Source organism: Chrysochloris asiatica, unplaced genomic scaffold (genome assembly GCF_000296735.1).
Source record: "Chrysochloris asiatica unplaced genomic scaffold, ChrAsi1.0 scaffold00143, whole genome shotgun sequence".
In the NCBI taxonomy this organism is placed as follows: domain Eukaryota; kingdom Metazoa; phylum Chordata; class Mammalia; order Afrosoricida; family Chrysochloridae; genus Chrysochloris; species Chrysochloris asiatica.
Window position 1 is genome coordinate 4,778,910 of NW_006408661.1, and position 27,884 is coordinate 4,806,793.

At 38.9% G+C, this 27,884-nt stretch overlaps 1 protein-coding gene across 1 annotated transcript in view; it reads right to left on the reverse strand.

Annotated features, from left to right (window-relative positions):
* Positions 1-27,884, reverse strand: part of LOC102813960 (aminopeptidase Q-like) — a 142,564-nt gene that overhangs the window by 92,863 nt on the left and 21,817 nt on the right. Inside the window, exons 2-5 of the mRNA XM_006870527.1 lie at positions 22,923-23,065; positions 18,058-18,197; positions 6,610-6,736; positions 1,146-1,300 (exon numbers count right to left, since the gene is read on the reverse strand). Of these exons, the coding sequence (XP_006870589.1) occupies positions 1,146-1,300; positions 6,610-6,736; positions 18,058-18,197; positions 22,923-23,065 (565 nt within the window). The remainder of the gene's footprint in view (positions 1-1,145; positions 1,301-6,609; positions 6,737-18,057; positions 18,198-22,922; positions 23,066-27,884) is intronic.

Consider the following 27,884-nt stretch of genomic DNA (forward strand, 5'->3'; position numbering starts at 1 on the left):
CTGGTTGAATAGGTACGATTCAACACCAATAATTCAAATCCGCTCAGAATCTCATTACACTGTTTCTAATTACTGTCACATCTTTCAAATACATACACACACATATATGTTGTTGTTAAGTGCCTTCAAGTTGCTATAGGGTTTCTGAGGCTTTAAATCTTTGTAGGAAAGAAGTCTCATCTTTCTCCTGAGGAATGACTTGGATGCTCGAACTGCGGACCTTGTGGTTCACAGTCCAGTGCTTATAGTATGGCACCACTGTGCACCTATATATGTGTGTGTGTGTGTGTGTGTATAATGTAATATAATATCTATTTATCCATCATCTATGTGGAGTTCTGGTGTGATACTGCGGGCTAATGCATCAGACTTCAAAGTCGTTTGAACTGCAAGGTTGGTGGTCCAAACTCACCAGTTGCTCCTTGGAAACTCTATAAAGGGTTGCTATGGGTCAGAATCGACTCAATGGCACTTAACATAACATAACCTAATGTAACATAACATAACATCATTTATGTATTCCGTGGTGCTATAGGATAAGCACTAGACTGCTTACCACAAGGTTGGTGGCTCAAACCCACCAGCACTCCTCAGAAACCCTATATAGGGTCACTATGAGTCAGAACCAATCTGAGCAGCACTTTAACAAGCAGCAGCACTTAACAACAACTTTATGGTTCAGTGCATTATCTTGCAACGCCACACCAGGACTCCCGATATATGCTATAGGATAAGCACTGAACTGCTAGATACAAGGTCACCAGTTCATACTCACCAGCTGCTCCTCAGAAACCTGTATAGGGGTCGCTATGAGTTGGAACCCACTTGACAGCACTTAATACATACATACATATACATATATATATATATATATATATGTTGTTTTGTTGTTAAGTGCTGTCAAGCCAGTTCTGACTCATAGTGACTCTGCATAGGGTTTCCAAGGAGCAGCTGGTGGGTTTGAACTGCTTACCTTGTGGTTCACAGTCCAGTGCTGATCCTACAGTGCCACACCAGGAGTCCATTATGTATATACTGGTACACAGCAGGATCATGTTTTTGTTTTGCTTTGGGTTTGGGGTTTTTTAGTACAACTGCTGAAGAATACCTTTGTATGAAATAAGAAAAAACATTTTACCACATGCCTGATGTCCAATCTCATGGGAGATAATGTAGGAGATCACAGTCTTCTTTCCTGTCAGCTGATCACTTGGTTGCAGCAACAATAATGACTCATCAAACATCAATAATCCCCAGTTTTCCATTGCACGATTGTCAAAAATAGGTAAGGCAATTATATCTAAGTGGATTTAAGTGGGGGGTGGGCAAAATGAAATTATCTCTTCCAAAAAATCTGTAGTTTCCAGATATATATATCACAAAATTCAAATTTAAAATTACTGAAAGAAAATATAAACAAATACTTATGAGGGAAGAGAAGGCTTTATTTAAAGAACAATACCAAAGATAAGATCCAGAAAAAAATTGTTTTGACATATAAAAATTAAATAATTTAGATGACCAAAAAGATACCATAAACAAATTTGAAAGACAAACCACAACTGGAGAAAATATTTACAGCCTAGATCACAAATAACCAGACAGTATTTAAAATATATATATATATATATTTAAGAAACTCTAACAAATCAAACAGAAAACAAAAATGTGAACAATTTACCAAAGAAAGCATTCATATGGCCAAAAATTCCTATTAAATTTTTAAATTTAAAATTTATAAGAAGATTAATAATTTATACTGATGTAGGTAGGGAAGCAGGGTAGCTCTAAAGGATAAGCATTTATTTGAGAACCACAAAGTGTGTCTTTTGAGCTCACAAGTCGCTCCTCGGGAGAAAGACGAAGCTTTCTGCTCCTGCAAAGATTTACGGACGTGGAAACTCTATACAGGGTCGCTATGAGTCAGAATCGACTTCACAACATTTACCAACAACAGCAGCAACAAGTTGGAGGAAAACTGCCACATAGCCGATTGGTGAGAGTATAAATAAGTACAACATTTCTAGAGCAATCTGGCAAAATATTTTGCAATCTTGCAAATGTTCATAGTCCTTGAGTTTTGGACTTTAAACTATAAAACATGGAAAGATTTATACTAAAGCTTGAAGAGATTTACCACAATAATTATTTTTAGTGAATTATAGTAACTCAAAAAAGGTGGCATCAGAGAAAGCGAGAGAGTGCTGTATATTGTAGGGATTGCAATCACTGTCATGAAAGAAAATGTTTATAAACTGTTGAATGGAAATTAATTTGCTCTGTGAATTTTCACCCAAACCACAACAATAAGTTAGGGAAAAAGATATAAATGGAAAAAGTTTTTAAACATATCTTATTAAACAATTTATTTTAGCAAATTGTTACATAGGCATTCTATATCTTAAAAATGACAAAATGAAAGTATAGTTAGTTATCTAGATCATGTTGCTATATCCTGTTATTTTTACAAAGTCATTCAAAGAACAAGGTCAATGCTATGGTGCAATTTTTATTAAAACAAAGAAACAATTACAGAGACACAGATTGAACTAAGGTAGACAGTGAGAAATAAAAGTACACACCAAAATGTTAGCAGTGGTTAGTTCTGTGATTGTTGTTGTTGTTGTTAAGTGCTGTTGAATCGGTTCTGATTCATAAAACCCTGTAGAGGGTTTCTGAGGAGTGGCTGGTGGGTTTGAACCATCAACCTTACAGTTCAAACTTACCTTGCAGTCTAGACCATTATGCTTGAAAAAGGAGATTTTTCTTCTCTCTCTTTTTTTACTTTTATTTTTCCAAAATTTCTACCATGTGATCATTTGTTACTTCTATAACTATAAGACCAAGATAAGTTTCTTTTATTTTTCTAATAGAAGAAATATCATTCTTCTATAGCCATACTGTGATTGCTTAATGAATGCTCTGTGCTGTGCTATGCTGATGTTTGTTGTTATTAAGTGCCATTGAGTCCATTCTTACTCATAGTAATCCTGTATAGGGTTTCCAAGGAACCGCTGGTAGGTTTGAACTGCTGACCTGTGACTCATAGCTGCTACTACAGTGGCACACAAGAAGTTCATATGTAACTTAAATTAACTTCACCCATGCCTGAAGTTAACCATGTACACTTGTACAGCTTAGTGCATCCATTTCATCACATAGTCTTTGGCACTCTATTATCTTTGCACATACTTAAGTTGACTCAGGCTAAGTTTCCCATTCATTTATCCTTCCTTCCCTCACCCAAGAATACTCTGCTCTACTCAAGCAAATCTCTTTTGTTCTCTACTATCACTGAGCCTTTCTTTGCTCATGCTGTTTCCCCTGAATCCATGAAATGGATTGCAGTTCCATGAATTCTGACTCATAGGCCCTAAAGGATAGAACAGAATTGCCCCATAATGTTTCCAAGGCTGTGAATCTTTACAGAAGTAGAATACCACAGCTTTCTCCCATGGAACAGATAATGAATTCAAACCATTGACTTTTCAGTTAGCTGCTGATCACTTTAACCACTGTATTACAAATTCTCACCAGTTCTAAGAAGTCATTTATTTTTATTTCATAGAATCAAACAAAATAAAATCCTCTCTTCTTGATAAGCAATGAACATTCATTCACCTATGACCCTATTTTATTTAATTTTAATAATCAATCCATTATACTGAAGTAATAACTAAGTATCCATGAAGCTACCATCTCAACTTTTAGAACAAACTTTGGCATGTTTTTTTCTGTTACGAGCCAGATAGTAAATATTTTCAGCTTTGCAAGTGATATAGCTTCTGCTAGAGCATTCAACTTTGGCATCAAAGTGCAAAAGCAGAAATGTTGTTGATAGGTGCCATCCATCTCATTGGGGGGGGGTGGATCTTCCTCTTTTTCACTGACCCTCCACTTTACCAAGCATGATGGACTGGTCCTTTCTGACAACATGTCCAAAGAACGAGAGATGAAGTTTCACCAACCTCACTTTTAAAGAGTATTCTGGTTGTTCTTCTTCCAACATAGATTTGTTTGTTGTTCTAGCAGTTCATGGTAATTTCAATATTTTTCTCCAACACCATAATTTAAATGCAAGCTGAAAGCCACAACAGTCTGAAAACCTGACAGATGAGTGGTAGATTCTTTATGAGTATTGTTCAGTGCTTCTTTATTGTAAACTCATGAATATCTTTTATATTATCTTAGATTCTAAATTTTAGTATTCATTGATAAAAGATAAACTGAAAGAACAACTTGAGAGAAACACAGTCAGTGGCTTCTTACATAACTTACTAAGACTAACAGTATGGACTACGCATGTGAAATGTTGTAGTGAAGGGGTTTTGTTCTTTTATTTTTTAAAATGATTTAGCCAGGAGATAAAGTAATTAAGAACCATTAGTTTATAAATTTTTCTTAATAATCATGCACTAGAAAGATTACTTATTTTACCTATCTGTAAAAAACACATTTTTATTGAGCACCTTCTATGTGTAATATTGACTAAGTTGTCAAATACCACCCTGATCTCCAGGAGTTGTTAATCTAGTCAGAATTTAAGTGGAATTACCATAGTCATTGTCCATATTTTCCCCCACCACAAATATTTACTGTTTGTCAATGTGAGTCAAGTTCAAAGAAAGACATCATTCAGGTCCTGACCCCAGGTTGAATACAGTATTTTGAGGGTTTTGATAAAGGGGTGCAGGATTCTACAGAAACATGAGAAAAGAAGTCAGGGAAGTCTTTCTGGAGGAGGAGGGTTTGAGTTGAGTAACACAGGAGTTAAACAGCTTGGTAGAAAGGCATTCCAGAATGCTCAAACTGCATGTTCAAGAGCTTAGGGATGAGGAGAGAAAGAAGATTCATAGGAGACAACAGAAATAGTGCCAGAGAACCTCTTCCATACTGTGCTGTCGTTGTTAGGTGCCATAGAGTCAGTACCAACTCATAGCGACCTTATGCACAGTAGAACGAAATACTGGCTGATCCTGGGCCAACCTCACTATTGTTGCCACACCCTAGCCCATTAATGCTGCCACATGGCCAATTCATCTTGCTGAGGGTCTTCCTCTTTTTCTCTGACACTCCTCCACCTTACCAAACATGATATCCTTCTCCAGTGACTGGTCCCTCCTGACAATATGTCCGAAGTATGAGAAATGAAGTTTGGCCATCTTGGCTTCCAAGGAGCACTCTGGCTGCACTTCTTCCAACACATATCTGTTGGTTCTATGGGCAGCCCATGTAGAACTGCCAAATTTCCTGAGAGGTTTAACAGGATGATAGAGTTTGGACTTTCTCATCAGAGTAATGGGAAGCCACAGAAAGCTTTTAAAGATGAAAGTAACATGATTGGATTTTTGCTCTGGAACGATCCCTCTGGCTTCAGTATGAAGAAACCAGAGAAGAGCTGGTGCAATAGAGATGTTCGTGATATAAGCTACAGTGAATTATAGGATGGGAGAAGTAGATGAATGTAGGAGATAGTATGGAGAGGACTAATTGGATGGAAAGGCTATATTGAGGAAATAAGATGTCAAGGTTAACTCTGGACTTTTCTTTTAGTATGCACAAAAGAAACTTTTCTTGGATAGATAAGTGTCATTTTGAAATACCTCACCCTCAGAAGTGCCAGGAGCTTTGCCTCTAAGGCTGGCCTCCAAGGCTGTGTTCCTGCTGCCTCCAACACCTTAAATGATAGGTATCCTCTCCAGGAACCCTGAATGGGCCAAAGCTGGTCCCCATTCTTCTTTAATTGGAACATTAGAGCACCAGGGGCTACAGACATCCTGGTGCTCATGACATTTGAGCTCCCAAATAGTTATTCTTCACCTTTTCCCATCATCTGCCAATATAGGTTGTTATTGTTACATGCCATGAAGTCAGTTCCGACTTGTAGCGATCCTGTCTAGGGTTTTCAAGGGGTAGCTGGTGGGTGTCAATATAAGCAGAGCTTACTTTTTGCATAGACTTCAGCAAACATACCAGAGGAACAAAATTCATCTGCACAAGACTCTCAATTTAGAAGGGAAAAAAATCGAATAACTTCCTGAGAAGAGCACTAATACAATTTTAAGAATATGTTCTGTAGATCCATGAGAAATAAGATGTTTATGTATTTCCGCAAGAATCAAATTACATTCGCACATGATTCCAATTTTGTAAAATGAAAAATCACAGATGAAACCACCAAGTCCTAATTCAATGATTCATAGCCAAAGCATGTTTTTTTAAAAAATCACTTTTCAAATGGGGATGTGAGTAACTCACTCAGGCCTGCTAAGAAGAACCAGAACATAGCATTGCACATTTGAATTATCACGGAAAAGTTCCGAAGGCAAGAGACAAACTGTGACTGGAAAAGGTGAGGTTACCATTGAATAACCAGCAAGGATCTACAGACTGATTGCTCTCTGAACACCCATTGGGCACATGGCACCATATCAAGAAAGAACAGACAGGTCCTAGTTAAAATTGTGTAAAAGAAAATGTTAGGAGGCCAGACTAACAGCAGGTAAATAGTGACAATGGGCCTTTAGAGGTTCATGTGGATACCTTCTGATCTCAACCCAAGAACCCCATAACAAAAAACCAGATGCACTGGAAAAGAAGTTGCCTCACCTGTTTTTGGAAGAGGGTAACTAATGTTAAATAAATCTTCCAGAAAAGAGAAGATGGGGCCGGTGATGTTCAAAGCAAAATCCGCATTCCCATTTGCAATGGCATCTTTTCGGGCCCAGATGCGTATCTATATCAAGACAATTAAACAGTGATTAGGACAAGCATGTGTGATGGTGAAAAATGGCAGCCTACTTACTCCAATTACCTTTTCAGAAGAAGTTCCATTAAAAAAAAAGAAACAACAAACTCAAACCTACTGTTCTTGAGTTGATTCCAACTCATGGCAACCATATAGGATCGAATAGAACTGCCATGTAAGATTTCCAAGGCTGTAAATCTTTACAAAACTAACCAGATATGGATCTGCTGGCTTCAAGTCACTGACACTTTTTTTTTTTTTTTGGGGGGGGGGGTTCACAGCAGAGTGCTTTAGTCACTGAGCCACCAGAGCTCCTTAGCTACATAATAGAATCTTCAAATGCATATGTGCCAAGAAAAGCACAGAAGGCTGCTCACTAAAGATGTAAGCAGTAATTCCCAAAGAGTGCATTCTTTTAACTTTTTCAAGAACATGTATAACTTTTGTCATGAAGAAAACAATCCCTGGAATGGTCCACACTGACATCCATTCCCACAGAAAATGAACCTTTTATGGCGCACTGGTTATGAATTGGGCTGCAAACCTAAGGTAAGCAGTTCGAAACTACCAGCTGTTCCGTGGGAGAAAGATGAGGTGTTCTGCTCCTCTGTAACAATTTACAGCCTTGAAACCCCGTACAGGGTCGCTATGAGTCGGAACCGACTCCACGGCACACAGCCACCACCATGTAAGGGTAGAAGAGGACCTTACATGCCTTTTCAGGATATATTCCTAATTATCTAAAACAGAATCCTGCAGGTGGTGGCGGTGGAGTTTATACAGTATGGTCCATTTTAAGCAATTTGAGTCTTGTGCAAAAACTGGTGATGAAAACTTTAACAATCTCACCTTGTTTTCAAATTTTAAAAGAAGGTAAATTTCCCTAATAAAAAACATCATAAAAATTCTTATGATTTTAAGAGTGCAGACTTTTGGGACCTTATCCATCCAAAAAGCACTGGACTGCAAACTACAAGGTCCACAGTTTGAGCTCACCATCTGCTTTGCAGAAGAAAGATGAGACTTTCTGTTCCTGTGAAGACTTAAAGCATTTAAAGTATATGAAGTACGCTGTGTCGCTCTTCAAACTTTGAATTAAAACTACCCCCCGAAGTCACCTTTAAACTAAGTCACAGTTTAGCACGAAGAGTAAAGTTTACCACCCTTAAGTTAAAAAACGAAAAAGTTCTATGCATAAGACCAAAGTGTCAACAAGTGTTTTAAAGCACAGATGGGAATGTTGGTGGTCAGGGAGTTTAAGTAAATGGAAGTGAAACAGCTAGAACAGCAGTAATGAAAATGTTGACGAAATATAAAGTATGTAAACAGTGCCACTGATCATTATGTCTAGAAACTGTGGAATGGGAGCAGATTTTGCTATGTATATTTTCACCATAAATAAAATGAAATGTTTTTCAACCTCTTATGATTTTAAAGCTGGTGAAGCAGGTGAATGATAAACTCTGTTTATGCTCTTGGCCTATGGTGCCTGCAATTGTTTGGAACATCTCTGTGTGATTTTGGTGTTATTAGCATTCATTACTATCATAATATAGAGTCCTGGTGTGGTGCTGTGGGTTAATGTGCCAGACTGTAAAGCCATTTGAACTGCAAGGTCGGCTGTTCAAACTCACCAGCTGCTCCTTGGAAACCCTATACAGGGTCGCCATGGGTCAGGATCAACTCGACGGCACTCAACAACTATTATAATATAAAATCATTTTTCACCTTATATATCATCTAACTACTTTTTAATGGAGTTGCTAGTATTGATTTTAAAATGCACACCTGAAATTCTATAACTCTGGAACAAGAGTTAAAACTTAATGCCATCAAATAGATTTCCACTCTTAGTGGCCCTACATTGGGTTTCCAAGACTGTAAATATTCATGGGAGCAGACAGCTCATCTTTCTCCCATGGAGCTGCTGGTGGGTTTGAACCACCAACTTTGTGGTTAGCAGCCCAACACCTAACCCACATCCCTGACAGGGATCCTTGGAACAAAAGTTGTTCTTGTCAAGTCAGTTGCCACTCATAGCAACCTGCCATCAAGTGGATCCAACTCTTGGGAGTCCTGGTATTTCGTTATTGGCCCTATAAATGGTTTCCAAGACTGTAAATCTCATGGGAGCAGAAAGCCTCATCTTTCTCCAACAGAGGAACAAAAGTTAAAGGTGAGGAAATGAAAACCATCATTTTTATGAGTGCAATTAATTTAAAAAAGAGCTCTATGGAAAACACTGGCAATAATGCTATGGAAACAAAATACAGCACTACAATATCTGTAGATTTTTGCACTCCAAGAGCACATTCACCTTACTTTGCTTTCATTCCTGCTAGAAAATTAGTCCCCTATTATGTGACTTTTGAATTACAATTCAGGAATGTTCCCTTTCACAAAATATAACAACCTGTGTTTGAAGACTTTGTGCCTAGATCCCTCCATTTCTTTTGTAGAGTCAGTTCTGGCTCAGATTGACTCCATGCACAACAGAACTAAAAATTGTGCCATCTGACAGACGAGTGGTGGTACGCACCTTCAGGCATCTCTATTTGGGGAAAGATGAAGCTAGAACTTGGTTTTGCCACTACAATAAATTTGCCCTCCTCTAGCTCCACCTTCTGAGGCAGGAGTTAGGAAGCCTGCTACACCAACACCCACATTGTTGTTGTTAAGTGCCATTGAGCTGGTTCCGACCCATAGCAACCTTGCATAGGGTTTCTAAGGAGCAGCTGGTGAACTTGAACTGCCAACCTTGAGGTACAAACCGACTTTGCCATCCAGCGCATTAGCCCACAGTGCTAAACTAGGACTCCACATTAGTGAGCAGAAATAATAGTGCCTCTACCCACCTTCAAGATAATGTGTGCAAAAAAAAAAAAAAAAAAGAGATAATGTGTGCATTTTTACTGTGTCCTGTTGGAAAACAACAGCAATAACAATTATGTTTGTATATTTATTTTCAGTTTACAAAATTCTGCTGCATAAATTACCTCTATAATGTAAAGGAGAAACAAGTGTTTTGGATTTCAAGGTAAATGAGAGGCAAAGTGACTTCTGGTCAGTCAATGAAGCACACATTTAGGAGATGCAGTGTAAAAGTTTCTTCAAAATCACACCTGGTCTACTAGTGCATCCTGATGATCTCCTCTACACACAGAAGAGCAAAATCTTCACAAGTGCCCACATGTGATAAATTCTACTAAGAGTATATAATATCTTATGCTAGTCACATGTTTCCTGTGTTATCCTCATATCATATATTAGCCACATTTTCAATATCACTAAACGTTTATCTCTTATTTGATGAGCACTTTTTGTATAGCCTGGACACTATTCCAGGAGTAGATTTTTGCTCCTCAATAGGACAATGGAGGATTCAATTTACATTGGAAAACTGAGCCATAGCCAAATGCACTGATGAATCCATCCCAGAGTTTTATCTTCTGGTTAAGGACATCCCTTTCTTAGGCACTCTCCATTTTCTTTTTGTGTCTATGTCTGTTGACATTCTTTTCAGGGTGATCTTTCACCTGAAAGATGAAATAGATTGCATCCTTTGCTAGAATGGTTGGCAGTGTAGCAGCCAGAGAACAGCAAGTCACTTGATATATGGGTGACCACCTGGGGCACTATAGCTATGTGGTTGCTTCTTTGTGCCTGGCTCTGAGTATGTGCTTCCCAAGTCATGCCTGAACAGATTTATCAATATACATCATGAACATTTGACTTAACCAATAGTAATTTTTGGAGCTCTGGTGTGAGCTGTGAGTTAATGCACTGGACTGCAAAGTTGGTTTGAACTGCAAGGTCGGTGGTTCAAGCTCACCAGCCACTCCTCGGAATCCTTATACAGGGTCGCTATGGATCGGAACCGACTCAACGGCTTTTAACAACAAATACTAGTTTTTCGAATATCAAGGATACATTGTTGTTGTTGTTGTTAAGTGCCGTCAAGTTGGTTCCGACCCATAGCGACCCTGAACAGGGTTTCCGAGGCTGTAAATCTTTACGGGAGCAGAAAGCCTCATTTTTCTCCCGCGGAGCAGCTGGTAGTTTCAAACAGCTGACTCTGAGGTTAGCAGCCCGATTTGTAACCACTATGCTACCAGAGCTCCTTAAGGATATATTGTTGTTGTTGTTAAGTGCCGTGGAGTCGGTTCCGACTCATAGCGACCCTGCACAGGGTTTCCGAGGCTGTAAATCCTTACGGGAGCAGAACGCCTCATCTTTCTCCTGCTGAACCGCTGGTAGTTTCGAACTGCTGACCTTGCGGTTCACAGACAGATTCGTAACCACTAGCTAGATATATTAGTCATTATTTAATAAGGGAAAACAGGCCAGAACCAAAAGATAAAAGCCAATGTTTGCCTTCAACATGTATAGAAAGTTCCCGGGTTACATACATCAGATTGTGGACAACTCTTATTAGCAGTGTCAGATTACCCAATAAAGAAGGTAAACACAGACTTACAATTTCACATTTTTCACCATAGCAAAGATTCTACTTTTAGATATAGCTAGCATCTATCTCTCTCCAACCCCATAGCACCTTCCTGCAGAATCATAACCTTTTTTCAAATATATAATCTCTGACAGGGATGGAGTACCCAGTAAGCAAGGTAAGCACGGGATAACTTATTCTTACTTACCTGTAGTGAATTTCACCACCAGTAAGTGAGCACAGTAAGTCTGTGCTTGTCTTGCCTACTGGGTAATCCACTCCAGTGTACTTTTCCTTTAATGTTATGCAAATTTACCCATACTTTGAAACTATTGAACCAACTCTCACTTGCAACATATTCTTTATCATAATCATCTTCACTTGCTGCATGTGCAGCTTTTATGTATTTTTTTATTTAGCATTAAGGAGCAGAGTTTATTGTGAACCTCAGGGTATAAAAAATCTGGGGATTTGATTGCATAGCCAGGCCTGCAAGAGACAAACGATTAGAGAGTGGACAGTTCAGCAGCCATGCAACGCTGGACATAGGGTGACTCTTTGTGCTCTTCGGTAAGTATTTATGGACCCCAGTTGTAGCGTTCTGCCATTATTATGATATGTAATTTTCTCTATTTATGTCCCCTCCCCCCTTTAAATTCCTGTTTGTTTCCAATTGTTCTGTTTTCTCCAGATGTCAAGTTTATATTACCACAGAGTGAGACTTAAAATTGGGCATGGCATTTGTACTGGACCATTCCATCTGGTAGCGTAGTGGTTACAAATTGGGCTGCGAACCGCAAAGTCAGCAATTCGAAACTACCAGGTGTTCCGCGGGAGAAAGACGAGGCGTTCTGCTCCCGTAAAGATTTACAGCCTTGGAAACCCTGTACAGGGTCGCTATGAGTAGGTTCTGACTCCACGGCACATAACCACCACCACCATTCCAGTTACTGACCAGACTTAGATTGTCCATGAAGTACTCACCCTGAATCCCAGTTGGTTATCGCCAAAGTAGCGGATCACATAGAGTCCACAGGCATTTGATGGAGAAGGAACCCATTAGCAGGGAGTTAGTGTTAAAAACATTCTGAGGGCTTGCTAGGATATACTACAGTAATAGCTTGTTGTTGTTAAGTACTATAGATTATAACTTCTTATTAAATGGGATCACTCCATATTTCCAAAGACTAGATCAAGTGTTGAACTAGAGTATGCTGCTGTTGTTGTTAAGTGCCATTGAGCCAATTCTGACCCATGGTGACCCTGTATAGGGTTTCCAAGAAGTGACTGGTGAGCTTCAGCAGCTGACTTTCAGTTCAAACTGACTTTGCAGTCCAGTGCATTAACCCAAAGCACCACACCAGGACTCCTATCCTAGTGAAACAATAATTCAATATGAAATATGCTAGTGAAACAATCATTAAACATCAATCATTTCTAGTGTTGAAATAACTCAAGGAAAAATGGGATAACTCATCAAACAGGAATTTTGTTGACAAACTTCACACAAATGAGAATCAAACATGATTTTAATATGAAGATAATGTCAGACCTATTCTTTTCTTGTCCGTCTTTGGTCTGCAGATGCATAAATGTACCATGGAGAAAAAACATTTCTGTATAACAAACCAGACTGACAGTAGAAGATGTATAATTTCTCTTCTCTGAATAAAATTAATGAGCTACTTCTGAGTAATTAAGAAGGCTATCATATAACTGCTTTGACCATTTTAAGACCAAAAGGAAAAATATCTAATAGGAAAGTGTGGTTAGTTCTAGACACTTGGTTATGTAGTTCTTGATGAAGTTCTCATTGGACATTCCAGAAGATAAAAGTTATCTCCTGAAAGACAGTGCAAATAAAAATTTCCACTTGTTACAGCTTTCCAGGCTTCTGTACCTATCATTTGATCTTCTGATCCAAGAAACGTTAAGTCACAAGAAAAAAACAGCCTCAGAAGGAATTTCAATGATGTAATTTCTAATCAGGTGTAGATCTGCCAGAAGCATAGAAATATATCCATGAAAATATTGTTCATTGTCCATAAAATTATTGAGAGTGTCTCCATTAGCGGTAAAGAAATAACTAATTTGATCTCCTGTGATATCTTTATCTTCTAGAATTGGAGACTGGGAATGAGGAGCATATGCACTAGACACAAATAAATGCATCTAGTTTATGTTCTTCTTTCAGTTAAACTACAGTCATAAAGGCAATATAGGATCCCATACTGTGACCCAAAATGCAAATGCTTTATCCTGGAGGAATGGCAGCAGAGCACAAACAATTATAACAACTTCATAGAAGCTCTAACTTGTAAAAGGTTCTTTAAATCAACTTTGTCATATAGCAAGCCTTATGGAGTGTATGTTTAGGAGGCTAGAAAACCAAATTCAGAATGCTGGCTCTTGCAGAAGGCTTTCTTTTGTTGTTGTTGTTGTTGTTAGGTGCCATTGAGTAGGTACTAACTCATAGCTACCCTAGGCATAACAGGATGAAACACTGCCCAGTCCTGCACCAACATCACAATTGTTGCTACATTAGAGCCCATTTCTGCTGCCACTGTGCCAATCCATCTCATTGGGAGTCTTCCTCTTTTTCTCTGACTCTCGTCTTTACCAAACATGATGTCCTTCTTCATGGACAGGTCACTCCTGACAATCTGTTAGAAGTATGACAGAGGAAGTTTGGTCATTCTGACTTCCAAGGAGCACTCTGACTGACTTCTTCCAACACAGATTTGTTTGTTTCTATTGGTAGTCCATGGTACTTTTAATATTCTCCTCCAACACCATAACTCAAATGTATCAATTCTATGGTCTTCCTTATTCACTGTCCAACTTTCACATGCATATGAGGTTACTGGTTCTGGGCCAACCTCACAATTGTTGCCATGCTTCTGATGTCACATTTTTCTTCATATAATCTAGTTTCTTGGATTATTTGTTCAGCATTTAGATTGAATAAATATGGTGAAAAATTACAATCCTATCACACACTTTGCCTAATTTAAAACCATTTAGAGTTCCCTTGTTCTGTTTGAACAACTGCCTCTTGGTCTATGTACAGGTTCCTCATGAGCACAATTAATTGTCCGAAATACTCATTCTCCACAATACTGTCCATAGCTTGTCATGATCCACATAATTGAGAGCCTTTGCATACTCAATAAGTACAGGTAAACATTTTTCTGGTATTCTCTGCTTTCAGATAAGATCCATCTGATGTCAGCAATGATATCCCTGATTCCACACCCTCATCTGAATCCTGTTTTGAACCTCTGACAGTTCTCTATCAATGTACATTTGCACCAGTTTTTGTATTATCTTAGCAAAATTATACTTGCATGAGATATTAATGATATTGTCCAATGACTTCTGCATTCTGCCGGGCCACCTTTCAGTGGAATGGGCACAAATATGGATCTCTTCCAGTCAGTTGGCCATAGAGTTGTCTTTCAAATTTCTTGGCATAGATGAGTGAGTATCTCCAGTGCTTCATCAGCATGTTAAAAGATTACAACTTGTATTCCATCAATTACCGGTGCCTTGTTCTTTGCCAATGCCTTCAATGGACCTTGGACTTCCTCCTTCTCTATCGTTGGCTCTTGATCATATGATACCTCTTGAAATGGTTGAACATCGACCATTTCTTTTTGGTACAGTGACTCTGTGTATTTCTTCAATCTTCTTTTGACACTTTCTGCATCATTCAATATTTTGCCCATAGAATTCTCCAATATTTCAAGTGAGAGACTTGAAAGTTTTCTTCAGTTCCCTCAGGTTGAGAAATGCTGAGCATGTTCTTCACTTTTGATTTTCTAACTCCAGGTCTTTGCACATTTTGTTATATTTGACTATGTCTTCTTGAGCTGACCTTTGAAATTTTCTATTCAGCTCTTTTACCTCCTCATTACTTCTATTTGCTTTAGCATCTCTACACTGGAGAGAAAATTTTAGAGTCTCTTCTAACATTCATTTTGGTCTTTTCCTTCCTTCTTATCTTCTTAATTACCTTTTGCTTTCTTCCTGAATTATGTTCTTGATGTCATCCCACAACTCTTCTGGTCTTCAGTCGTTAGTGTCTAGTGCATCAAATCTGTTCTTTAGATTATCTCTAGATTCAGAGGGGATATGTTCAAGGTCATATTTTGGCTCTCAAAGACTTGTTTTCATTTTCTTCAGCTTAAGCCTGAACTTTCATATGAGCAATTGATAGTCTGTTCCACAGTCTACCCTGGCCTTGTTTTGGTTGATGATATGGAGGTTTTCCACTGTCTCTTTCCACAGTTGTAGTTAATTTGATTTCTGTGTATTCCATCTGGTGTGGTCCATGTGTATAGTCGTCTTTTATGTTGTTTAAAAAAGATCTTTTTTAATGATGAAGTCATTGGTCTTGCAAAATTCTGTCATGTGATGTTCAGCATTGTTTCTATCACCAAGGCCATATTTTCCAACTACTGATCCTTCCTCTTTGTTTCCAACCTTTGCATTCCAATCACCAGTAATGAACAGTACATCTTGATTGCATGTTTGATCAATTTCAGACTGAAGAAGTTGGTAGAATTCTTCAGTTTTATTATCACTGGCTTTAGTGATTGGTGTGTAAATTTGTATAATAATGGCATTAACTTGTCTATAGATTATGGATATTATCCTATCACAGACAGCATTGTACTTAAAGATAGATCTTTATATGTTCTTTTTGATGATGAATGACTCCATTGCTCCTCAATTTGTCATTTCCAGTATAGTAAACCATGGGACTATGATATTCAAAATGGCCAATGTCAGTCCATTTCAGCTCACTAATGCCTAGGATATCGATGTTAATACATTGCATTTTATTTTTGACAGCTTCCAATTTTCCTAGATTCATATTTTGTACATTCCATGTTTTGATTATTAATGGATGTTTACAGCTGTTTCTCTTCATTTTGAGTTGTGCACCATCAACAAACAAAGATGCCAAGAGCTTTATTCCATTTGTGTCATCACAGTCAACTCTGCTTTGAGAAGGCAGCTCTTCCCCAGTCATATTTTGAGTGCCTTCCAACTTAAGAGGCTCATCTTCTGGCATTATATCTGACAATATTCTGGTGCTCTTCACCAAGTTTATATTTTCAATAACCTGGTGCTGACAGTGTTCCTCTGCTATTATAGGATTTCCAGTGACTAAATATTTGGAAGTAGTTTGTCTTTCCTTTTTCCTACTTTGTTTTGGTCTGGAAGCCCATCTGAAACTATCCCCCATGGATGACCCTGCTGGTATTTAAAATACCTGTGGCAGAGTTTCCAGAATCACAGCAATACACAACCTACCACAGTACAACAGACAGACAAGGGATGGTTTTCTTTGTTGGCTCTGTGGAAATGTCCTTGTCTCCTTTCAGCATCTGTAAGCCCAGTATTCCTTGGAGAGCTCCACACACTTTGGCATCCATCTTCCCCTGGATCTAGGAGCTTTACAGTACATGGACCCCAGGTCATAAGGATGGACTCCTCTCACAGCTCTTCTATTTGGTGGTAGTAGATCCGTCTTTCTCTGCTTATTTCCATGTGCATCTTTTAAATCATTGAAAAGACTTCAAACCTCTTCTTGGACTAACATAAGGCTAAATAAGAACTGTATGCACTTGTCTGACTTATCTACAAATTCAACTTAAGGACACACTTAGGAATGGATCTTGTTGGTAACCTGGGAACTGCCTTTATTATTAATTCATCATTAAATCAGGCGAAGTGTAAGATAGAGTAGCTTTGTGCAGTTCTCCTCCTTGAGATGTGGCATGGATTGACTTCCCACCCACAGTTTTTTTTTGTTTGTTTTTTTTGTCTCTATGAATCGATATTGAGAGCCTAAAAAATTTGGGGCCTAGGAGAAGGCCTCCACCTCCTCTAGGGCCAGGTTTTCCTCAACCCTATGAAGTGGACTTGGCTGGGGAGAACTGGGCCTAAGGCATTTATCTAACTCAACTCTACACTTTATTATAAGGAGCCAAGTGGAGTATGAGCTGGGAGTATGAACTACTGCAAGGTCAGTAGTTCAAAGTTACCAGTTACTCCATGGGAGAAAGATGAGGCTTTCTGCTCTTGTAACAATTTATAGCCTTGGAAACCCTATATAGGGTTTCCCATGAGTAGGAACTGACTAGGTGGCACACAACTACCACCAGCACACTCTACTATAGTGCACAGACCATTACATAAATTACTTTCATGATAATCTTAATTGTTTCTTATAATGAGAGGAGAATTGGGTGAAAACTAGGTGTTTCAGGACAGAAGTCCCACATTATGGAACTCTACGAGAATATCCCACATCCTGGAGTCGAGGAACATGGCAACCCTACTTTTAGACATGGATGACATTTAAGTTGCACACAACATTTCAAACTCTTCAGATGTTTCTTGCTGCTATTTTTATCGGTTGGTGCCTGTGACATATTAGTTGCTGAACATTTTTACTACTGTCCCATCTTCAGAGCCTATATCAACTAAGGACTAAGGAAACAACTTGTGCTAAATCAGAGTTCCAAGACACCAGTTCAGCAGCAATTGCCATTCTCTCCTATACTCTGTAAAGGTAGCAGCCAGTTGAGCAGAGGAGTTCAAAATCTATCTTGAATGTGTTTAATGCACAGCCTCTTCATGGAAACCACCCCACAGAGCTGCAGAGGAAATTGTTGCATTCCATTCTACAATGCCACACATAGAGCTTTAGCAGGACTTGAAAAAGAAGCCAAGAGAGAACCTGGAGGTGACAACAGGATATGTAGGGGTAGCGTCTGGAAGTTCAAAGAGTAATGACTCATCTACATCTAGTACATTTCCCCTTACCTTAAGAATCTCCCTTACTCACCTCCTTGCCCCTTTCAGTTCTGTTGACATGGTCATAGTCACATATAGCGAATGCAGCTAAGTATGTTGGCATTCGGGGTGTGGTATAAAAGGTAGTAATTGTCCATTTGCTTCCATTCACATCTTCTCTTTCAGACTGACCTATAGAAATTAATTTTAGTTCATGTCACTATAAACCTGGTCAAAAATATCCACCTTTGAAATAATTCATCATTTATTGTCACCCAGCTACTTCTTCCCAACCACTCCTCATTATCTAGCAATTTGGAAAATGACTGCGTGGCAATGAACAAGAAGAAGCTCTAAAAAATGAAGCAATGTTAGTTTAGTGATAGTACTCTTTACCTACCACATAGGAGCTGTTGTTTACTAAGTGCTGTCGAGTAGGTTCCACCTCAGAGTGATCCAGTATAGCGTTTCCAAGGAGCGGCTGGTGAGTTTGGACTGCTGACCTTGCAATTCAAACCAACCTTGTGGTCCAGTGCTTATCCTACAGCACCACACCAGGTTCAATTCCCAGACCTCACGTATGGTCACCACTTTTCTGTCAGGGGATGCTTGCAAGTTTTTATGATGCTGAAGAGTTTTCAGCTGAGCTTCCAGACTAAGACAGACTAGGAAGAAATGTCTAGTGATCTATTTCTGAAAATTAGTCTCTGAAAAATCCTTTGTGTTACAGTGGTCCAATCCGCAACTATCCACGGTCATGGCCCAGTGCAGGGCAGCATTTTGTTCCATTGTACACTGGGTCTCCATCAACCAGGTTCCAACTTGACAGCAGCTACCAACAACAAGCTATCAAAAACTACACTAGGAAGTTCTAAGCACAGCATTTTGAGCTCAAATCTCGAGTATCTTGAGTAACATGGTTTTGACTGAGGGCCAAACCTGTAAACACTGTACATTTGACCCCAAATCTGTCTTCCTTCTATTTCACCCACTTCTATTTCCTAGTCCAGTTCATTTCTCACACTACATAATCTTGAGCTGCCCAGGCAATTTTGCCCAGGCAATTAATAGATAAATAGAGGCAATTTTGTTACTTGGAGGACTTATCTATATCGACATTGGTGGCAGTCTGGGATTTTTAATGCAGAAACTACAAACTGAAATGCCTATAAGCACAAGGCACTTCATGTGAAATGGGCCAGTGGACAACAACAGGAAGTGGTGGGGACCATGGCAGACTGGAGAGCACAGTCTACAAGCAGTTGCTTCTCAGTGTAACTGATTGCTGTCAACTAGGAACTGCAGGCTAAGTTTTGCTGGGCTTGCAGGGAAGTAAAAAAGCTTAATTTTATGTGAAATCTCTGGATTTTAAAAAGCTGGAAACTAATTCAATAAAAAGGAAAAAGTTATGTGAGCCAAATCAAACATATCTGTGTACTAGATTTAATTCCAGTTCACCAGCTTGTTATCTTGAATCCTCAAAAGGTGAAGCCCTAATTTATTCAAACTTCCTAAAGCTCCAATGACAGACTGCCAACACATGAAAGGACTGTTTTAAAGTCCCCAGATTATAATACAAAAAACAATCATGATTTATAATCCCCGAGATGTGGATGCTGACACATACCCCATGTGACTGCTCTCCTTAAACACACCCATCTTTGTGATTTCCTCTTTCCCTGAGATTTACCTGGAGGGTGACTACACTGATTTAAATCCACAATGAATTGTTTGAAGGCAGTATTCCAGGATAATGTTTTAAAATTACTGCCTTTCTTCTGAGTTTTCGAGAAAACTCTAGGATTTGGGGTAACTTGGCATCACTGATAACAATATAGCAACACAATGGTTATAGTTATACAATAACTATATTACTAACACATTGCCTAGAAAAGATATTGATATAAAAACTATCATAGATTGAATATGTATGTGTCTGTGTTTATAGGTATATAAAAGGGTGAGTCAAAAAGTATGTGCACTGCATTTCTGGTAAAGCACCTGTCCACATCCACAGCTGATGGCAACATTGAGCAGGCACATGAAATGATTCTGTCAAACACACGAGTGTCAGTGGATTATATGGGGAAAATAATTTGCAAACCACACATGGCACTGCCTGTGAAATAATCCATGACAGACTTGGGTTCCGAAAAGTTTATGCAAGATGGATACTGAAAAAACTCACAGAAAAGTATAGAAGTGTTTGGACATCTGCAAACAAAATTTGGACTGATGCTCAAAGGAAGGTAAAAGTTTCTTTAAAAAAAAAATCATTACTCCTGGTTGGCCAGCAGTGTGGCAAGACCTGGGGACTCTTGGGCCCAGAGTCAGTGACATAGCCACAGAGGACTAGAGTGGAGAATGAAGCATCCAGCTGATAAGAAGAGAGGGCATATGCACAAGAGCACTCACACTTGCAGATAACACCCACTTGACCTGGCTTCAATGACTACATGATCAGAGCTCAACTAGAAGAAGAAAGAAGAGGGAAAAAAGAGTAATCTGATACAATTTGATGAACTTGACCTACAACTATGGATGCAGTAGCTCAAAAAAGGGAACAAATTTTTACAAGGATCATTCCCACTGCCTCCATACACAGAGTAGACAGGGATGGGCAACTTGGACATTGGCTACACAAAATGGGTGGTGGGGACGGGGGGGGAGGCTACAAAGGCAAGAAGTGACTGGCTTAGAAGCTTTCAAGAGGGAACCTAGATCCAGAGGGCATGGAGGAAGGTAGAATCTCCACTGAGTAGTATCCAATCTGTCTAGGTGGGGCTGATGATACAATAGTGAATAATTGTTATCAGGACTGATTGTGAGGGTTGCAAATGTAAAGGTAGACATTTTGTAGCTAGGAGGGGAGTGATTAGCTTTTCAGTCTAGGAGCGGAGGTCCCTGGGACCATCAAGGGAGAAGAGCAGAGAGCAGGACCCTACCTAGAGAAGCAGTGATGCCTGAGATGGTGGCAGAGATAATGACGTAGAGTGATGGAGCAGTTGGGAACGTTAGACCCAGAGAGGGAGAGGGACTGTGTGCTGATGACCGGGGAGGGCAGGGTTGTAGTGTATACCCTTTGGTTGGTTAATGATGCATGTAGGGGATTGTAATCATGGCAACGAAACAATATACATGTATGAAATGGAAACATCCTAAATTGCTGACCAAGAAAAGTTTCAAAAGTCCACCATCAGCTGGGAAATGGATGCTTACAGTTTACTGGGATCGTCAAAGGCCCGTATGGGAACACTATCAGGAAAAAGGTTCAACAATCAACAGTGCTCATTACAGTGAGATGCTTAATGAAAAGTTGAAGCTAAATCTGGGATTAAAAGCGGAGGACTGCTATGCAAGGGCTTTGTGATCTTGTATGAAAATGCATGTCCACACACCTCTGCCCCTACGGTTGTCATTGCAACAATGTTAAAGCAGCCCCGCTATAGTTCTGATCTTGCTCCCTTGGATTTTTGCCTATTGGTACCCTGAAAGTAGCCCTTCAAGGATGAAGATTCACCTTTGTGAAGAAGTGAAGACAACATTGCATTTGTTGCTCCCAGTTCAGCCAAAAATATTTTTTTAAATAAGGGAATATGAAAGTTTGTTGACAGATGGACAAAGGAGATTAAGCCAGAAAAAATGATGTATTTGTCTTTTCTAAAAATTGATTAAAATAAATTTGACAGGCAGAGTGCAGATAATTTTTGACTCACCCTCCTTTGATATGTCTGTGTGTGTTTGAGGGTAAATCTATAAGTATTGCTACAAAGTCATAGAAAACAAAAATATAATAGTATGAAGCTATTGTTTCTTGATAAATCTTTAATCTAGGTCTATATATTTCTGAAGGTAGTGTTTCTATCACTGTAGTATAAGCACTGGATTGGTGTCCACCAGGTCATCAGTCCAAATCCTCTTGGAAACCCTATGCATAGTGCTATAAGGCTGAACCAACTTAACAGCACACAACAACAACAACAACAACTGTAAGGTGAGTACTTCAAATGCACCAGCTGCTCCCTAGGAGTAATATAAGGCTGTCTACTCCCATAAAGATGGACAGTCTTGGAAACCCTGTATAAAGTTGCTATGAATTGGAATTGACTTGATGGCAATGGCTTTAATCTTTCCCCAAAGAATTCTGCATTCTTTCCTTTATACCACATGAAAAGAGCATCCTAAGGGACTCAAATAGTGTTCCTTGGAAATGATCTTTTGAATTTTAGGAACAAAAAGAAGTCTGAAGTGGCAAAATCAGGGTTGTAGGGTAGGTACGTAAGTTGTGTTTTCCCCAACACTATTCTCAAAGGACTGTCTTGATACTGTTGAGGAATGAACGAATAGTTGTCATGATGGAAAAGAAATTGCAGTTCAACTTTCCTATCTTTTTTCCTCACCAATGCCATTTTCAATTTTCTTAAAACTTCTTATTAATAAATACCTCTGTCCTTCAAGAAATATATCAAGATGATCTCTTTGGAATCCCCCAGAAACAGCTGCCATAACCTCCTGAGTGTTCTGCCTTTAATTTACCTGACTCAGCAGACCCCTTGGAATCCACTATTTTTGGTTGAACCTGTTTTTTGAAGGCAACCGAAAGAGACAAGTTTATTACTGAGGAAACTAGTTTGCAGTCATCCACTGATTGTAGAGATATGCTTAAACACATTTTGTTTGGGAAAAAACCTATGTGTGTATGAACTAGAACCCTAATAGCAAAGCTTTTGGACTTACCTGTGTATGTGTGTGTGTGTGTGTATGTGTATGTGTACATATACCTGCATCTCTGTGTGTATGTATATACACCATCTGAGCTTCCAAAAGACTGTGGAAGTTTTCCATTATCTTTCTATTCTATTTTTCTAGGAACTCTTGAAGCCCCCCTGTGTGTATTCAATATATATAATTACTTACCTAGTCTTGGCATGTTGGAAAGTGCCACATAACTTGGGTGATGTATAATTGTAATATTAAAGGTTGCCTTCAGAGCTGGCTCATCAAAACAAGGGAAAACATTCCGAGCAAATGTGGGCTCCATCTGAGATGCTAACAGGGCCCTGAAATACATTTTGTCAGGAAAATCTACTTATTTTATTCATTGGAAATAAAAATATATATGTAATCAAGGGACTATGACTTAGAATTTAACCTGGAGTAAGAGAAGGAGCTCGAATGCTTTCCATTCACCCTCCTCACTGCCCTCCCCACAACACACACGCACACCCCAATTCTCACTGCAATTCAGAATTCTTTTAAGACTAGAAAAAGAAGAAAAAAATCATTTCAACCAAAAAGTAATACCTGCTTCATTACATAATAAGCCTGTTAAACTGTTCACAAACAAAATAGGAATAAATATAACAAATATGCAATGCCAATCTTTTGCAAACCAGTTCTTTTAAAACTGGATTATTTCTCTGGGTGTGGCCCAGTGTTTTCATCCTCCACCAAAGCACAAGACAGTTGTAGAACATCTGTATTTCTCTCTCTCTCTCTCTCTCTTTTTTTTTTTACAAACTCCCTCTTCTTGGTTGAAACCTTATAAAAACTTTTACTTGGCTATCCCTGGGGTAAACCCCAAGTACATGCCAACTGAACAAAACAGTGTACATCTGGTTAAATTTATCAAATGCCTACTACTTATTCTCCCTTCTTTATGGAAAAATACAAAAAATAAAAAAAGGAAAGAAATTATCATCAGTAAATTATCATCAGTACACCATCCCACAGTGTACTGATCATTTGTAGGGAAGAACTTAGGGGCAAGAGTATCCTGAGCAAACAAGAAAACTGTTCATCTTCTGGAAACAACAAGGATTCCAATAAACAAAGTTCTCCTTAAAATATGATAATATGGGTGTCAAAGTCCTTTTCCTCCTCAAACTCTGAGACTTAACATCTCTATCAGTGATGCACTTACCCATGCTTCACAGCCAGCTCTTAGCTAACTAAAAGGTGACTTTAATAAAGGCATATCTTCTAAGAGTGTGTCCCATTCATTACCCACCAGGATGAGACCTGGGCTCCCACAAAAATTCACACAGCTATAGGAAGGGCAAATACAGCAGGTGGCCTATTCAAAAACCTTTCACAGTCGGTTAATTTGATGTGTCAGTAATCTCACTGTGACAAAACTCTAATTTCTAACAGCTTGTTTTGCCCTAATTTGTTCTCTCCCATTTTATTATACTCTTGCTTGCATATAATAGAAGAAGGTCTTTGGAGCTCTCAACTACAGAACACTATTTTACTGAGCAATCTGTAATAGTCACACAACTATGCTGAGCTGCCATTTTCCCATCTAAAAAAATAATAATATATCGTGTACTGCTATTGTACTTTATTATAATTAACTATATTTATCAACAAGTGACTCTTGAATTCTTCTAGAAGTTGGGGATTATACATTTCTTATCCAATGTCATTCATAATACTTGGCAAAAAAAAATCTGGGTTTCTAGTAATTGAATAAACATTTGCTCAACCTTGAAGCTATTGTAAAATAAAGGCATTAGGAATATTAAGTACATCTGCAGAGTTTGTTTCACTGCTATTTGGTTTGCTGTTTTGGTTGAATAAATATTTGTTCAACCTTAAAGCTATTATAAAATGAAGGCTTAAGAGAATATTATGTGTATTTGTTGAGTTTGTCTCACTGGCATTTGGTTTGCAGTTTGGGTTGCTGTCTTTATAAGGACTATAATAGAGGCCAGCGGTGATCTCCAGGCTACTTATAGCTATAAAGCTTTGATTCTAAAAGGGATAAAGATACCCAAAAGGATAGGAAAAGAGTGTATGATTTGGAGAAATGACTCCCTCAGAAGATCATGCATGGCCTTCAGTAGGTCTGTGTCTCCTACACTTGTAGTACATTATGTACAAATGTGATATAGTAGCATGAAAAAGAAAAATGAAAAGTATAAAAGCACATCTAATTCTCTAAGTACCCATTTATATATTTAGAAAGTCAACAAATGCCTATTGTTTTCATTACAGAGATTACAAAAAGTAAAGCATGACAACATTTTCTCAGTGCACACTGTGGTATAACGCACTGGACTGTAATGTCAGTTTGAACCGCAAAATCGGTGGTTCAAATTCACCAGCCACTCCTTGGAAAGCCTGTACATGGTCACCATGTGTTGGAACTGATTCAAAGGCACTTAACAACAACGACAACAACATGAGTTCACAAAAATATATGAATCTCAAAGATGGAACAAGGTGGGGAGTAGGGAAAACATCAACTCGCCAAGGACAGAGGAGGGATAGGTTCATCAAAAGGTGGGGTAGGTTCCCTAAAAAGGTTAACAGACACAGGTTTTAGAAAAATCATCACTTGAACAAACCAAATATCAAACGAGTGCTTTCCAATTTCATGATTCAAGTCTCCAAAGAAGTGAAACAAACAAACAAACAAAAAAACCACATGAATATTACTCAATTTTTCTCCCTAGTTTTAAACAAACAAAATATTAGGGACAAACACATAACCACACAGCATTTCTGGCTCTCAATTTTAACTGCACAGACTGTCTCTCCACAAAAGTCAGGGCCAACCAGCAGCACATGTAATTTCATTATGTCACATCTGGGGAACCTCATACTGATGCATCATTCCCTTCTTTCTGCACTGGGCTCAAGCTACTCTGTAAGGATATCATGACCTCAGAAAAGAACACCATCCAGAATTCTTTCCTCCTTTCAAACCTCACTGAAACATGCTATTATGTGGCTCGTAAAGTCCGCATGCAGAGTAGTCAGCTGGTGAGGGAGTTATCTTGGAAGAATCTATCTCCTGGTGGCTCAGGATTGTGGACTCACTTGCCTACCTTCTCGTATAGCCAAAAAAATCTTGGACTTGTGTCTTGTGATGGACGAGGTCTTAGTGGTCAAGAACCACAGAATGCCCTTGGGAATCAATCTACTACCATGTTAAACAATCTACTACCATGTTAAACAATTCACTCAATAAGATATTTCATTTCAAATTATTTTATGAACTCAGTGTGCCTCCAGTTGTAGTTAACAAGTGCTAAATAACATAGCTGTTCCAGAACTCTCCAGAGAATTATAAAAAAAAAAATTATTTTTACACACACAGAAAATTACCCAGGAATCAAAATGCTTAGTGGAGCCAGATGTTACACCACTGGACTCTGGTTCAAGAATTGGCCCATAAAACACATTTGTTTATTACTTGTGTAATAAGATCTTAAAACTGAAGTTTCCAGCAGGCAACAAAATATAATTCCAAACAAAATTTCCAAAGAAAGGTGCCAAACCATCATATGAAGATTTTCCAAGACTTCCCTTAAGAACCCCTTGGGCCCCTCAACTAGGTAAAAGACATAGAAGAAGATCATGAAATGGAGAGAAATTACATCTTTTGGTAGGGAGGAGGCAGTTTTTTGCCAAGACCTCTCAAGCGGATGGGAGGAAGTGCACCCTCTAACCCTAAGCTAGGAAGGAAAATACAAAGTGTCTTCTGAGACAGAGTTCTAGAAGCTGGTGCTCAAACCATTCTTGAGAAGACTGAAATTGACACTCTGGTTGGCTAGAACTCCTACCAGGTGGGTATCTATAAAACACGAGAAGGTCAGATTGCTTTGAAGACAGAGGCAGTAGACTGCTGCTACCTTGGAACCCTCATCAGTCCCAGGCAAGAAATGCATGTGTGTTCCCCGGAAGAGCTGTGGGCCCTGAGGTATCAAATGAGCCAGTGTAAGGCCTGCCTTGGATTCTGCTCTATAGAGCCACCTGGAGGGGTCAACAAGTACTGGAGATGCACTAGTCGATGTTCAGGGACTGAGGAAGAACAGAGCAGAGAAGCATCCTGTTGGGTAAAGAGAATTGTAGGAGAAAGTAAGAAAGAAACGCTGAAGAGTCCAGAAAAATGATATCTCAAGTGAAAAATACATCTGCTACACTAAAGTTAAGACCAATTGGCAAGAATATTAATTGAAGGGTGAACGTCCCTATGTATCCCCTCTCTTTGTCATCCCCAGCCACATTGGACCTACTCAGATTAAAACAACACTTATCAAGATGCGAGACGAAGGGGGAAAACACAAGATGAGGAAATAGGGAACTTCTACCTTCTACCTTACTGCAGGCTTCCATCCTGAAACATGCCCAAGCTTGGAGAAGTGAAATAGATCAGTGAAGAAGGGAGAATTAACAGCAAGTTATGTCCAAAGTTTGGATTACTAAACAGGACAGGATTTTAAAATTTCTACACCTGGACTACATTTGCAACCTATTGACCATAGATCATCTACCACCTAAGAATGAGAAGAAAGTCTAGGCTGTTGGAGGCTTCATGCAAGAGGAGTAGGAAAGATTACCCCATAGATAAAAATGTAAAAGGACAACAGGAGAAACAAAGTTGCATCTTTACTGAATTATGATGTGTGCCTTTTCAAAATGCTAATCACTCTTGTTTTCAAAGATAGAAGATCTAAATTTTTGAGGAACAAATTCATCTCCCAGAGAAGATTGCCCAGTCATATGAAATAAGTGGCTGAAGTCCTCCACAGCATAATGAAATGACCTCTGTACTCTGATACCAACATCATGTGACCAGTACTTGAGTTCACTGATCTTACTTTGCCACTTGCAAATTATTCCTTATATTACTTCAATTTTTCTCTTGTGTGTCATACTTGAAGCATCATGCCAGATTTCCTAGTATAAACAGCACCTGAAAGAAAGTCCTTCTCAAGATTCTGTTCACTCAGTTGCCATCAAAGCAATTCCAACTCATGGGAACTTATGTGTGTCAGAGTCGAATTGTGCTCCACAGAATTTTCAGTAGCTGATTTGTGTGAAGGAAATCACTAGGTCTTTGTTTCAAGGCACCCCTGTTGTTGTTGT